Source organism: Haliotis cracherodii, unplaced genomic scaffold (assembly GCF_022045235.1).
Source record: "Haliotis cracherodii isolate W230 unplaced genomic scaffold, xgHalCrac1.p SCAF_10, whole genome shotgun sequence".
In the NCBI taxonomy this organism is placed as follows: domain Eukaryota; kingdom Metazoa; phylum Mollusca; class Gastropoda; order Lepetellida; family Haliotidae; genus Haliotis; species Haliotis cracherodii.
The window spans coordinates 8,630,098-8,645,224 of record NW_027266265.1 but is presented as its reverse complement, the minus strand read 5'-3'; the positions used below and the strand labels follow the sequence as shown (position 1 = coordinate 8,645,224).

Sequence of the window (15,127 nt, the reverse complement as noted above, 5' to 3'; positions counted from 1 at the left end):
ACATTGTTACCTTTAATCATCTAACTGCCACATGTTGACATGTGTGCTAATTGCATGTCTAGCTTGTATTAATTACCCTCATCTAATGACCTTAGATCTCTTCCCGCTTGATCAACGTCCATTCTGCAGCGCTGGCCTAACTAGCCATTACTATTATTGTTAGTAATTAGCCCTTTGATCTCTGTCTGCAATGTCAATAACGACGGCAATATGGACAGGTGTGTTTAATTAACAATAAAAACATAAAGTTTAATTCAAATCTCCGATGTTTTATCGTTAACATTGTTCCTTTTCCTAGAGAGGATCTAAATGTTTGTTTGTTTGTGTTTAATTGTTCGGTTTGTTTACACATTACATTCGGTGTGCACGGAGTATCTGTTCTTTCTCTCTGGTTGTGCATGATTTGCATAAGTTGTTGTTTGAGTAGAAAGGAAAGGAAAGAATTTAGGAAAGGACGAATGAAAGATCATTATGAAGTAATTCGCACAGCAGGGCATACAACATACAAGTAGTGGTGAACGGCAAATGTTTTAAGATCATGAACTGACATAGTACAATATTTACACGAGGCTTAAATGTTTGTATTTGGCTGCTGAAGACAATGGATGATGCTGAAGCATGCGCAATAAATACCAACAGAATATGAATGTATTCTGGAATGTGTGCTGAAGGAAAGGATTGTTATCTGAAAAAAGGAGAGTCGGAGAGAGACAATTTGTAGAAAGGCAACGCAGATAACCATACAAAAGCAACATTTATACAAAGGAAAAACGGAAAAAATACAACTTATATTTAAAAACATTACCGGCGACGCCCATGGCCAACTGGTTACGATTGCAGCATGTTTTGCCAATACATATAATGCTGTTATAACAAAATGTGTGGCACTGGATATTGTCTAATTCTCCTTTATAAGAGCAGATCTGATACATTATATCATACCGCCGTCATATAGCTAGTTCAATGTGGATATTTTCCATGAACATCGTGACTCATAGAAATAAATGTGATACAGTATAGCTTCTGTGTCACTCGCTTCGAAACATCAGGGACCCCTGAAGATCCAGGGTAGAATAGGTCTTCGGCAACCCATCCTTGTCGTAAAAGGCGACTATGCTTGCCGTAAGAGGCGATCAACGATCGGGTGGTCATATAGCTGGAATATTGCTGAGAGCGGCGTAAAACGTCAAACCAACCAACCAACGAAACATCAGGCCGAAATACAATAGCACTGGACACAATGAGTGGTATATTGTCATGAATTCTCCAGAGCCTAATACTCAGTGAATAATGCACAAAATCCGAATGTGCATGATGTGTCCTCGCTATAGAATAAAGTGAAACCTCATTAATCCGGACAGTCGTTAGTAAGGACACCGTTGGTTCGGAACCCCGTTAGTTTGGACCCCCGGCACCTGAGACCCCCTCAGTCCGGCACTGTTTATCTGGATGACATGTACGCACAACTCGTTAATTCGGATTTGGTTGTCTGAAACTTCATTGGGAACTATATTCATTCGGCTCCGGGGGCACGGATGGCCCAGTCGTTTAGGGCGCCGCGATACGTGGTGCAGAGTTGCGTCCCTTGGGCACGCTAGAAACCTATGATTGTGGGTTCGAATCCCGGTTCGCCCCGATTATGTTTCTAGGTTTGTCAGCACCATACCCGTGCTCGTGGGTTTCACCGAAGTGGTAAACAGGCGGATAGACCTCCATCACCTCGGGCTTTCCTTCCACATTAAGCTGACACACCGCCATACAACTGTAATACTGTTAAAAACGGCGTTAAACCCAAATCACTCACTCACTAATTCGGCTCCACTATTATGATAAGGTGGATATATCAATTCCTACAGTCGGATGAACGGCATTCCAAAATAAAATTGTGTTTGTTGTTTAACGCCGCACTCAGCAATATTCAACCTATATGACGGCAGTCTGTAACTAATCGAGTCTGGACCAGATGTGACATCATGAGCATCGATCCACACACTTGGGACACGATGACATGCATCAACCAAGTCAGCGAGCCTGACCACCCGATCCCTTTAGTCGCCTCTTACAACAAGCATTGTCGCCTTTTATGGCAAGCATTGGATGCTGAAGACTTATTCTACCCCGGATCTTCACGGGTCTCCAAAATAAGAACAGTGGGATAACACATAACCCCACCCCACCCCACCCTCCCTAACACTGACTTTTAAATCACAATACCAGAGGTCTTCTGAGCATGCTGGTGGATCCAAAATACTTAACCAACATCTAGTCTAGAAAAAAAATAGAACTTTGTTTAATCAATTGATGAAATATGATATAAAAAAACCAAGAGACTTTCTTCATTTTCAGAGTACTGCAGTTTTCCAAATATCATATACTTATATGGGCTGTATTGGATATGTTTGTATCAGCGTCTGGATTGCAAACTAACAAAATACATACATTTACAGCTTGCCTCAGAGGTACTGAGACTCATAATCTGAGTGGTGTTAACTCTCATAATGCTGCTCCTAGACTGTCATCTAGTCTCTGAAATGAACATATTTTACAGATAAAAACAGTTGTTAATTATAGTTATGAAATATAATACAAAGGAGCACAGAGACTCTTCGTTTTCAGATACTGTAGTAATCTAGACTTGCCAAATATTATAGACTTGCATGGGCTTTATTGGATATATTTGTTTGTATGACAAAATATGCTGCTCCGTTTGGGGGCTTAATAATAACTGAAAATAACTTGCGATTTATGAAAGAAAGTATATAGATCTCTATAGATACACATACATTTGTATGTACAAACACAACAAGCATACCCTAATGGTTCCAAAACATCTTTCGTTTTCTACAACGTCGATAAAATAAGACCCGGATGTGTTTACATTACTTTACTGATTTTCACAATATATCTTCTGTTTACCGAGATGACTACCAGAAATTATGAAACTGTGTTTATCTCTGACATCAGCAATACGGACAACAAAGATGTGCTGACGGTAAGCAAAGAGCAGAATATTACTCCACCTCAACAAAGAAACTTCAAGGGAAGCCTCGAACAGACAATGACCGTTGGGTTGAATATATTTTGTACACAGCATAAGTACAGCCCGTAAACTCACACAAAGAGGTTAAATTACTTAATACCCCCAAGCAAATTCGTCATGCTTCACGTGGTACCCCTTTGGAGAAGTTTCACTGCAGTGTCAACCTGTTTTGTTGACATTGTTTCAAGCTCCGCCCGTTTTGCAACGAGCGCTACCATTGGATTCAATTTGTTAACGGCGTTTTCATTGGTCCATTGACACGTGACTCTCACATGCCTTGGGACAACACTTTGTTGAGTGTTTATTGCAAGGCTCACAGTAAGACTATGGGATATTTAGGGACCCTGACAGTACCATGCCAGCCAGAAGAGATCGAAGTTAGCGTGGAAAGGAATTAGTTCACCATGTTGTGCTTTGTCTCACAACCAAACTCTGTTGTTTTGGAGGTAGAAGTGGATACCCGTGCCGACGGCCAAGACTGTCTCGATAAAGTAAGTTAGTCGTTTCCCCGCACGTTAGTCGTTACAACTGACATACGTTTCTCAAGCACAATACCAAAACAATTATCCAACTTATTTGATGTTAAATAACTTGACGTCCACCAGCTTGTCGTCATATCAGCGATAAGAGGTTTCTTGTAGTTGTCACAGAATCACAATCCGTTACGCTTCAATGAGTCACGGGCAGCAGAGCAACCACTTGAGGATTTTCCTCCGCTCATATATTCATATGTGTGTATTAAAGTACCCAATTTCATGCTCATTCAACTTAAATTAATGATAGCACGATATTTTGTTCATTATACATCAATAAATGTTGCCTCCTTATACGTTTGCCGGCAATGTTGACAACCATCAGCTGTTCACCATCAGCTGGCCGGTGAGCGAAAAATGGCCGCGGATGCAGGGTCAAAGTCCAATCTGGATTGAACCTGGAGAGTTTGCTTTGTCTGTTAGGCGGTAGTGTGCCCATCCTCACGTTGTAGTTGTAACTATATAGTAAGATGTAACAGTATGCTGTTTGAAACAATATGCGGTCATCACGTGTTATTATCTGAAAACAGTTATTGTAGTTGAAATGTTTGCTCAACATGAAATAATAAAATAAATATTTCACATTAAATTGGAAAAAGAAAATTATATAGGAAGTTGAGAATCAATCTGTTCAACCTTTTAATCATGTCAAGACCTGTGTTATGTAATAACATTTTTTTATGATTAAAACGTGGGAATATATAAGAAAGTATTTAATGAATTGTAAATTATGTAATGACATTGGTATATGTTTCAGTAAAAAAGTGAGATGTATCTTGGCTCTGCTTAAGAGCTTAACATACATAGATAATGTCAATATTCATCGGCACGTCACTCGAACCAAAATATAAAACTTAAAGATTTACTGCTATTTACTAATATAATTATCACATGGTGGATCATATGTGGGTTGTTATCAAGTGTATTCTACATGTTTTGTATTTAAAATCTAACAAATGTTATATTTGGGATAACACTTATTGAGTAAAGTACAGATTCTAGTACTTTTTGGGGTTGAATCCCATTCGGGATTCCAGCCCACACTACCAGAGTGAGCACACAAAGTCTGCGATCTATCCACCTCAGCCACCGAGGCTTCCACAAAAAAAGTCTAACAACTGGTAGTCTAGATTACGTACTTTGTGTACCCCTCAGACAAGTGTAAATGGCATGGCTCCCATGGCCGAAAGCTATGAACACACAATGCCATTTAGAAAGTGGTCAAATGTAACAAATGTTATATTTGGGATAACACTGAGTAATGTACAGATTCTCGTACTTTTTTGGGTTCAATCCCATCCGGGATGCCATGTTGAAAATCATATCAATTCCAGTGCCCATTCTCCTGTCCCATACACTGTGGACATCGAGACAACGGATACTTGGCTCATGATTCTTTCAGTGATAATATTATTGACATACAACATGCCACCTTCATTACAGATAAGGCCTTTGTCCTGTGTAATACAAATATTAGTTACCAGTAGTGAACATCAATTTGAGTGCAGTCTTGAACCACTTGTCTGAAGTCCCAGTCATTTAAAAGTTTGATTAGCCAAGTCAACTCAGCAAATAATAGATCATATGAATATGATAACACTAAAATCTACTTTAAGTTAAAATGACGCTGATAGCCGAGTTCGGGCTAGTGACTTTATTTGGTACAGTGATTGAGTATGGTTTTGCGCCGCTTTTAGCAATATTACAGCGGGGACACCAGAAATGGGCTTCACTCATTTTACCCGTGTCGGGAATCGAACCCTGGTTTTCGCCATGACAATCGAACCACTAGGCTACCTATATCTAGATTAGAGGAAAGACTGGTCGACCAACAATGACCAACCCAGGAGAGCACTGAGCCGACTTTGACAGTAGGGCTGGGACGGGTAACTCAGGTACTCGGGTACTCGGGTACTCGGGTCGGGTCGGTACTGAGTAGGACCCGGGTACCCACAGGACTACCCGGATCCATGGTTAGACACGTGATATATTGTTTCATGACAAAAATTCACAGTATAACTACATGGTGACACGACAATTTTAAGTCTCTTATGTTCGCATTTGTTCATGACTATGAACACGTTCCTTCTGACTTATGTATGTTGGAACAAAGCTGAAACTTCAGTCAACTTCAGTGTATGCGTGACCACATCGTTTTATACGTGTATCTAAATACAATCTGCCAGGGCTACTGTCAAACTATTCCAAATTGGACATTTTGTACTTATCTCTTGACACCAACAGCGGGTACCCAGGTAGGGTCAGGAAATAGGGGTGTGGGTATCCAGGTAGTAAAATTGGACTCGTCCCAGCCCTATTTGACAGCTGCATTCTCACTATCATTGTGTGAGCTTGTGGTGTCATATCCAAAAGTAGGTCAGAGATTTATGTCAAAGACTGCCAGTTATACAGCGAACTGTAGTGTGCATGTCACGACTGCTTATTGACAGTCATATGACCTTGGACAACTTCATTTATGTGTAACAGAAAATGTCAGGTTGAAAGGAGACCCTCACCATTGGTGTTAGTTCATGTGGTCTGACAGTGACCCTGGCAATCTAGGGACATATGGAACAGAAATAGTAAACTGTTCTCATTGCTGTATGGTTATGTGTATAGATTTGTCATAAAGAAAATTGTAAGGTCCCCAGCCGGTCACATGTATAAACCGTGATCAATAGCATGAGTTAAATCCATTCCAAATTCATTTCAGTCTTGCTGCTTTTTCACACTGGTGTCTTCAGCAACCCATGCTTGCCCTAAAAGGCGACTGCTTGTTGTAAGAGGCAACTAACGGGATCGGATGGTCAGACTCACTGACTTGGTTGACACATCATTGTATCCCACTTGTGTGGATCGATGCTCATCACTGATTGTCTGGTCTAGACTCGGAATTCCGATTTTGTTTGACATGTTTTGAACTGGTCCCTGGAATGAATGTAAGTGAGCAAAGTTGAAGTTCTTATGAATAAATCCAGCGGCCTGTAACATTGTTGTTGTGTTATCGTCTACAGGTTAGTGAACAACTTCACATCATCGAGCAGGACTACTTTGGACTCCAGTACCGAGGCAGTAAAGGGGAGACGCTATGGCTAAACCTGCGGAATCGGATCGACGATCAGATTGGAGGAGCTCCTCCTTACCGTTTTATGTTCCGGGTGAAGTTCTTTGTGGAGCCCCACTACTTACTTCAGGACGAAACAAAGTAAGTCAACACAATGGAGTGCAAGTGACCTGGTCATTTATGGAATGACATTTTGGTACCCACTGTGCCTCAGTTGCAACCTTAGCCTAGACAGGATCTGTAGATGAAGGAGAAAATTCTCTGATTCCCCCTAAGTAGGATCTCAAGGGTGGATCCAGCATTTTTAAAAGGGAAGGTTTCAAAATATCCAAAATCCTCTCTCACATTATTTTACTGCCTACAACAAACCACATATGGTTTTCAAAAGGGGGTGTCTGGACCCCCAAACCACTTCCCCCTACCCACCAACCCCAACCCCAACCCCAACCACACACTCTTGGTCCGCTTATGGACCTTTGGTGTATCCATCATGTGTGAAGCAGAGTTGAAGCAAGGAGGGGGATGCTTTAATATGTACCAGTTTCCCACTGGGTAAACACTTAGAGGCAGGGTAATTTTGCAATTGTAGTCCTTGGCTAAATACGCTTTCTTTTTCTAACGTTGTTTATATCCAGAATGGGCAAGATGGAGAAAGAAACTATTTTGAAAATTGAAATTCTTTACTTTGTTAGTTTACTGGGGTTATAAGTTTTATTTGTAAGTTTATAATGAACATGCTTATAACGAACTGACTGATATTTTTAGATCCCAGACATTTGCTGTATATATGCAAATCTCACCCGGGAGTCTTTTGATAGCAACACGAGTTTATAAAAGTGGAAAAACTGAGGCAAAAGAGAGACTTTATTTATCATCCAACATCATTCTTCAACTTTTTCAGGTTGTAGACAGTAATAAGCAGTGTCTTAGTGTAAAAAGTACTGCTAATAACTTCAGTAGCAGAGCCATTATTGTTGTCTTTTGAATGTGAAGTCATTGGTTACCATGAAGTCACAATGGCCTACAAAGCATCGTCATGCAATTTCACTGCAATGTACAATGTAGATATCGCTTGATCTCACCCAAATGATATCTCCTGTGGGAGCCAGTTTTTGATAAATGCTTATAACGAACTATGTTATGTTATGTAACAAACTAAAATTAGTTATAACTGTAGTTAACTGTATATTGTTAGTATGTCTTTCACCCCTAAGCACATAAAACATTCACATTTTAGCCTGGTATGTTTTTACAAGATTTTCACACCTGACTCATCTTTTGTAGGCACCAATTTTACCTGCAAGTGAAACAAGAGCTGCAGTCCAAGAAATATGAAATAACAGATACACCTCAGGCTGTGAAGATGTTAGCCCTGCTGTGTCAGGCTGAGCACGGCGATGCAACAACCAACTCCTTCCAGCAGAACGTGTACACGCAGATGATGCAGGGCCTTTGTGAACCCACGGAGGAGGTCCTCAACCTTGTGTATGAGGAGCATTGTGAACTGCGGGGGATGACGGCGGGGAATGCTGAGTATCACTTACTACAGGAGGTGTCCGAGCTGCCCACGTACGGTACAGAGTTTCACGATGCCAAGAGGACGTCTGGAGAACCTACGAAGATAGGCGTTGGACCTGAAGGATTGTCCATGTACAATGTTGAGGCAAACAAGATGGACAGGTAGGAGATGGTTGTTGCATGGTTCTATACCATTCTGAAGACTGTTAGTCCGAGTGAAACGGGAGGTGGGCTTGGTGTGAAACCTGGTGGTTAAAGCTTTGGCTTCTTATGTTGGGTCTGGGTTCGATACCCCACTTATAAACAATGTGTGTGAATACCTTTTGTGTTAGAAGTGACTTAACACTTCAAAAGAAACAGGGGCGGTCGAGTAGCTTCTCCCCCCCTCCCCCCCCCCCCAACCCATTGTCTTACTGGTGAATTGCTCTCCATTTTCTACACAGATTCCATTAGTATTATAATGAAAAACTCCCCATTTCAGGATTGCCTATGCCTTGATCCAGATGGCAACCCACATGGATCAGAAGGTGATCCTCCGAGTTTTTGATGACAAGGGGGACCCAAGTATCCATCTTGTGTTTCGATTCAAAACCTGCAAAGCCGCCAACGCCTTGTACCGATGTGTGACGGAGATGCATTCTTTCTACCGCTGCGACACAGTCCGGGAAGATGTGTCCACCCAGTTCTGCAGAGACCTCAAAGGAACCATCTGCTCCATATTCAATGAAAATACTTCTCTGGGTAAGTACAGATATACACTGTGGGTTAGATAGGTTCCCAGAACTCAATTGCAGGAGTCAACTAAACGTAGTGATCATGCTTAGTGTTGGGCTTGAAGTCAACAGATATGACAATTGTTCTTATGAAACACATTTGAAACTTATGTCATTTTGTATTTGAAAGATGGTGATGATTATGTTTGATTTCTGGTTTCTTTGGCACTTTTAAAGTTTTATTCATATTTAATGTTCAAAACTCATTTTCACAGGAGATATTGATATCAAGCCATATGACCTAGGTGACATCACTGCAATAAAATTGCATCATAATGTCAATAAACAATTAAAATTCTGAGGCTTTTATTCACTCAGATATGTTTGATATCGAGACCCAAAGGACACCACAGAAATAAACCAGTTGTATGTAGAACACAACAAATTAAGAATATCAAGTTGCATTGAGTGCTATTTTTTTTCAGGTAAGAAGTACATATTTGACATTCGACGGACATGTCGGGAGGCATACGACCACGCGAGGAGGAAACTGTGGTCTGCAAGCCAAGATGGTGAAAGGATGAATGGTGTGGAACCTCTTCGCCGTAGTCGTGAAAGCATTGTCTGTGATAACAATGAGAACACCATCGTTACATCCGAGTGCCAGGTAGGAGAGAATACAACTGACTACCGTATTCGACGTAATAAGCGCCCAGGGCGCTCTCAAAATTAGAAATAGGGGGCTCTTATAAGAATATTATTTTTGGAAAAAAAACAGAATTGAAAGATAAATTTTGTGGATTATGCTGAGAGCCTGAACTGTTTATATACGACAGATATATTTTCCAGAATTTAATTGCCCATAATTAAGGGTGCATATAACACACGAGTGCGTTTTATACGCGAATAAATAAGTCTTGTGTACATTGGTCAGTCGGAAGGGGTGCTAATGGGGATTGTTCACTAGCCAATATATTAGCAAATATCGCCGTGGGCGCTTATTAGAGCGGGGCGCTTATTACGTCGAATACGGTATATGAAGTTTGTGAGAGGTCAACTAATTTTGGCATCATTACCTTTTTAGATTTCAGTAGAATTGTTCATATATGCATTCTATTAGCAGCATGTACTAGACCAAACCTAAACCAAGACTAAATATCTGTGAATAAGGATGGGTAAGGATAGGCCTTCAGCAACCCATGCTTGCCGTATGAGGCGTCCATGCTTGTTATTATTGGGCAACTAACCTGATCAAGTGGTCAGACTCGCTGACTTGGTCATCGCATCTCAATTGAGTAGAGCAATGCTCATGATGTCAATTGCTGGAATGTCCGGTCCAGACTTGATTATTTACTGACCGCCGTCAAATAGCTGGAATATTAAACAAACAAAACAATAGAAAAAGAGTCCTGTACACATGAACAATACTGATGCATCCATGATATTCAGAAATATGAATCTTTGTTTCAGGAGCTGCGAGCCCGGCTAGCTAGTATTGAAGATTCCCTCCGCTGTGTAGTGTGCATGGACAGACAAATATCAACAACATTTTGTCCGTGTGGCCATGTCATCTGTTGCTCTGAGTGTACACAACACATAACAGAGTGCCCTGTGTGTCGCACGTCCATAGACAAAGTGCAGAGGATCTTTATTCCAGGCCTTCACTTAGAGCCTCCATGCTCACACCTGTAGTGAGAAAAACTCCCCACAGTGCCTGGCCATAGGGACGGCCTGCCAATGCAACAAACCCGGTGATATTGTGTCTCGGAGCTGGTTCTTCGGGCAATGTTTTATAAAAGAATGTTTTTGTCAACATCGAGGATGTGTCAACATTGAGTTCATTCATGGATAACAATGGTGGAAATGGACCAGATATGTTATTACGTTTCGACATTATGCACAAACTTGCCTTCCCTGCTTTGGAGCAGGTTGGAAACATATCCTGTCTGTGACTATGTACAGATGACGGACAGCTTGGAAATGAAATTGTGTGATTTCGATGATACTTTTCATCCTTAGGCCAGAATCATTGGAAGATTCTGGATAAGGAGGCTGTTTTTTGTAAATTGTCTGGAATTGTACAGATCTGATTTCATTACTACATTAACAATCCCTGTAGATCATTGCATCATTGGTTGTCTGTGGCACACATTACATAAAACAATACATATCTGTGATATATGAGAAATTCCATTTTAACACAGGCCAAAAACTAGCAGGATTGGCTGAGCAGAGCTTCAGAATGATCATGTGATCCAATAATTGGGGAAAGAGGTTACTGCATAAATAAGGAGATTTTTCGTTTGGACTTTGGCGCTCTGAAGCTCTGGTTACCATTATCATGATGCTGGCACGTCACAAAAAGGTTCACTATTTTTCTATTGGATTTGACTGAAATCTAAAAATAGAGTTGAGACATGTATGTTCCTGAATGTCCCTACCTGAGGCCTTGTGGTTCAATTGGGATGTGTAACCATGGTAACAGCTTTCACGTCAAGTGTTATCTTGATAATATCCTGTTAAAATCTAGTCAAACGGAATCAAATATATTTCCTGTTGGAGCAGTGTGATTTGATAATCACTCTGTACATGTCAAAGTAGCTGATTTATTTCTATGACAGATTTTTGTAAAAAAAGCTTCTTTCAAAGATTCTTAGATGGTTCCAAAAATTTGAGTTTTAGAAAAAATAGACCAGTTTAATGAAGACACTGGCTGTTGACTGTCATTTTATTTTCAGTTTTATTCTCTGTTGCTAAATTTTAACATTATAGGAATGATTGACCATTGAGTATTTTTCTTCTGTACATCATGTACATAGTACTGTTATGTTACTGATTATTAAGAAACAACAATCTGTTAACCGCAGACTGTTTTAATATGTCTACGTGATATTTAACTGAACAGTGTTGAATTATGGCAACACGGAACATTCCATTATACAAGTTACTGTTCTTGCAGTTTGGTTTTAAGACATTGCTACTCAGGAATACTTTGTAAATTGTACTTAATTTCTTTTATTTCTTTGGATGATAGAGCTAGATTTTAACAATCTCCAAGTTTTAGTTTGTAAGGCCAGACCAATTAGTTTTGTCCTCTCCAGGTACTGAAAAATACAAAAATACATGATAAATAACAGCATTTTACAGAAGCCAATTGTCACTGTATGCTATGTCACGTCACTGTATAATTATTTTGAAATTTCTAGGAACTAAGTATAAATTCAAGTCGCTATCTTGAAAATTCTAATTATTGAGGTGAAATTTAAGATACTATTTTGATAATTCAACATAAACTGTTGTGAGATTTGCACTTGAAGTTTCAAGATAGGCTTCCATAGCAGTTTGCATATTATATATTACCAAATATTCTAGTGCATGTGTAACACCCTTTTGGGGGTTATTTACATTTGGAGGGGGTTTAGTTTTTTGGGTGGGTTGGGATGGAAACTGTATTTTGATATATTAGTTCACTGTGAGGGGAAGAAGTGATGGGCGCATCTGTCAAGCAACCAAACAAGTTGGTCTGGCTTACAGGAAATTTTATTTTTATCACGTTGAGCTGCATACACAGTTCTTTCGCTTGTGATAAGGGTGTTGTATCAACTGCATGTAAAGGCTGCATTTGTGATAGCAGTTTTGCAGCAAGATTGTGTGATCTGTGAAATTTGAGGGATATCTCTATTCCAGAGGACACAAGAAATTTTAGCAATGTTCATAGATGTTGAAATCATTTGTGGTGTGATAACTGCCACACTCCATAATGGGAGTAAATATTTATGTAAGGTTGTCAGTGAATATTGTGAAAATCGACAGTACTCCAGCTGTCGTTTTTACCAAAATGCATGACATTGTCTACCATTGCCGACCCATAAATGATTTTAGTGCTTCAACTATTATTTAATAATAGAAGTTGTAGCCAAGATTGCCTTGTGCAAAAGGCTTTGATTCTCAACAAAACCAATTTTTTGCAGGCTGTTCATACTATATTACCGTATTTGACGTAATAAGCGCCTCGCTCTAATAAGCGCCCACAGCAGTATTTGCTGATATATTGGCTAGCGGACAATCCCAAATTATATGCATCCTTATTAAATCCTGGAAAAATTATATCTGTCATTTATTAGAATTTCAGGCTGTCAGCGTAAACCAGGAAATTTTCGATTTTTCAACTCTGTTCGTTTTTCACCAGAGAAATATTTCCATATGTCTAATTTTGAGAGCGCCCTGGGCCCTTATTATGTTGAATATGGTACTCAACATTTGCTAATGACCAACATAATTATCTTTGGTTAAAAATGAGGTTCTCAGCAAATGTTGAGTGGTGTGTGTATAATATATGTATATGTTTATATGTATGTATATATGTATTTAATATATACATATACACATATATGTGTAAGTGTATTGAAACGCATACTGAAAATGGCATGATGTAATTGTGTCTAATGTGCGAACATGTATATATGTTTGCATACAGCTGTGAATAACTAACTTATTTTCCCTATTCCATATTTATTGTAACATACTGAATGGAATGACAGGACACATACAGGAGTTTGTGTCTGTGTCAGTCCACTGTACCATGGTCTTTCTTACATGTGTGTAACCAACCCATCATTTGCTGTCACACCGGCTCCATATCGTGGGGTATGTCTATAGAATCAAATGTCTTCCTCATCTTTGTACCAGAAACTGGAAAAGAAAAAACGCTAAGGGGCCACTTCTTACCTCAGACGAATGGTAATCAATGATGCCTATGGTTCAGGAATACCAGTTTGGATCTTTGAGCAGTGGTACTTAAGTTGATAGATGACCCTACAAGCGGCTGAATCAAATTTTGATACATATGATTAAGCATGGGTGTTTTAACTTGGTGCTGTAGAGAAATGCCGTACAGCTTAATGCAAGCATCCAAATCTTGAATGGTTATTTGCCATATTGCATTGTTTTGATGGCGTGCAAGGCTTTTGGGTTTATTTTCCAATGGAACCAAAAGCTCTTGATGCATCAATATGTACTGAAATAAAATAATCATAGCAATATAAAATGTGTTATATGGGAAGGATTATTTAAGAATATATACATGTGTATGTTTTCCCTAACCACTGGTTTGGGTCCAGTCCCAATGGTTGATCTAGTCAAGGTGCTGACGGATTCGGTCTCTTCAAATTTGTGTCGATTGTGATTATGATTGATGTATACTGAATCATTCCAAAAGTTTAACTTATAAGGGTATTGAAATAAACCAAATTTGAAGAGAGGAATCTGAGAATAGGTGCAATTTGGAAGAGAAGCATGCCTTGGTTTTTCATAGTAACCTGTGATGTTTACTTGTCTAATATAATTAATAGCAAACATGAGTTTGATTCCATGGTGAAATCCACTGTACAGGGGTGTCTCTTTCAAGGTACGTCCACTGGATTCACATTTGAATTCTGAAACATTAACAATTGTTGTGCTTCACTATTTCCTCCTAATTCCCAGATGCCATTTGATTTTTTAGACCATGATCTCAATTCACTAAGCTCTATTACCAAGGATATCTATTACTAACAACGATTTGTTCCAGATGGCATCCCAATACATTGAAATCTATTATAGGTTATATTTTGATCTTGTTCATTAAACTGTACATAGATTGTTTTGCAAATCAAACGGGTTACCTGCACAGAGCTTTCCATTGTCAATTTCAAACATAGCCATGTTATTTTTATCATTGTGAATAAACATTCATTGTATTAAGTACAGGTCTGTTATGTGTTTTTTAAAGTGTACAGTGATGTGAGTGAATGATATATTCAGCAGCCTTCCATCTGTTGCAGCTTAAGCAACGATCCATGCAGTTGGGATCCGATGATTTGTTTGCCATTCGTGTGTCTGTAAATCAAACAAATAGCCAGACAATCCAGTGATTGACATCATGAGCATCGATCTACACAATTGGGATATGTTGACATGCATCAACCAACATGGGTTGGTGCAATTGGGGATACTCCTAGTTTGTCCTTATGACAAGCAGTAGCTTCTTGGCCCCAACGCTGCAGGAGGGAATATATGGAGAATCTCACCTGTGTCTATTGATATCAAATATATCAACATAGGCTGATAGAAGATTAAAATTCTGAGGCTTGTCAGGAGTTTCAAATTGATGATTGTTCATATATTTCCTATCAGTGGAACAGGCGAATGCGAGATTCACTCTCTGGTATGGTGACGATGAAGTCGGTAGGCTTGATGGGCTTGACGTCTCCAGAGCAAC

At 39.5% G+C, this 15,127-nt stretch overlaps 1 protein-coding gene across 1 annotated transcript; it reads left to right on the top strand.

Moving 5' to 3' along the window:
• Nucleotides 1–3,322: 3,322 nt before the first annotated feature.
• On the top strand, nt 3,323–14,615 carry LOC139454040 (E3 ubiquitin-protein ligase MYLIP-like). Its single transcript, XM_071235523.1, has 6 exons — nt 3,323–3,531; nt 6,588–6,778; nt 7,922–8,317; nt 8,637–8,896; nt 9,354–9,535; nt 10,339–14,615. Exons 1-6 carry the CDS (start codon nt 3,445–3,447, stop codon nt 10,558–10,560), a joined length of 1,338 nt encoding a protein of 445 aa, XP_071091624.1. The 5' UTR covers nt 3,323–3,444; the 3' UTR covers nt 10,561–14,615.
• The last annotated feature ends 512 nt before the right edge of the window (nt 14,616–15,127 follow it).

Excerpts from the sequence above, each read along its gene's own strand:
- LOC139454040 (XM_071235523.1), top strand. The coding sequence starts at position 3,445 with ATGTTGTGCTTTGTCTCACAACCAAACTCTGTTGTTTTGGAGGTAGAA. Across the intron at positions 3,532-6,587 it reads GCCAAGACTGTCTCGATAAA|GTTAGTGAACAACTTCACAT; the intron begins GTAAGTTAGTCG and ends TATCGTCTACAG. Across the intron at positions 8,897-9,353 it reads CAATGAAAATACTTCTCTGG|GTAAGAAGTACATATTTGAC; the intron begins GTAAGTACAGAT and ends ATTTTTTTTCAG.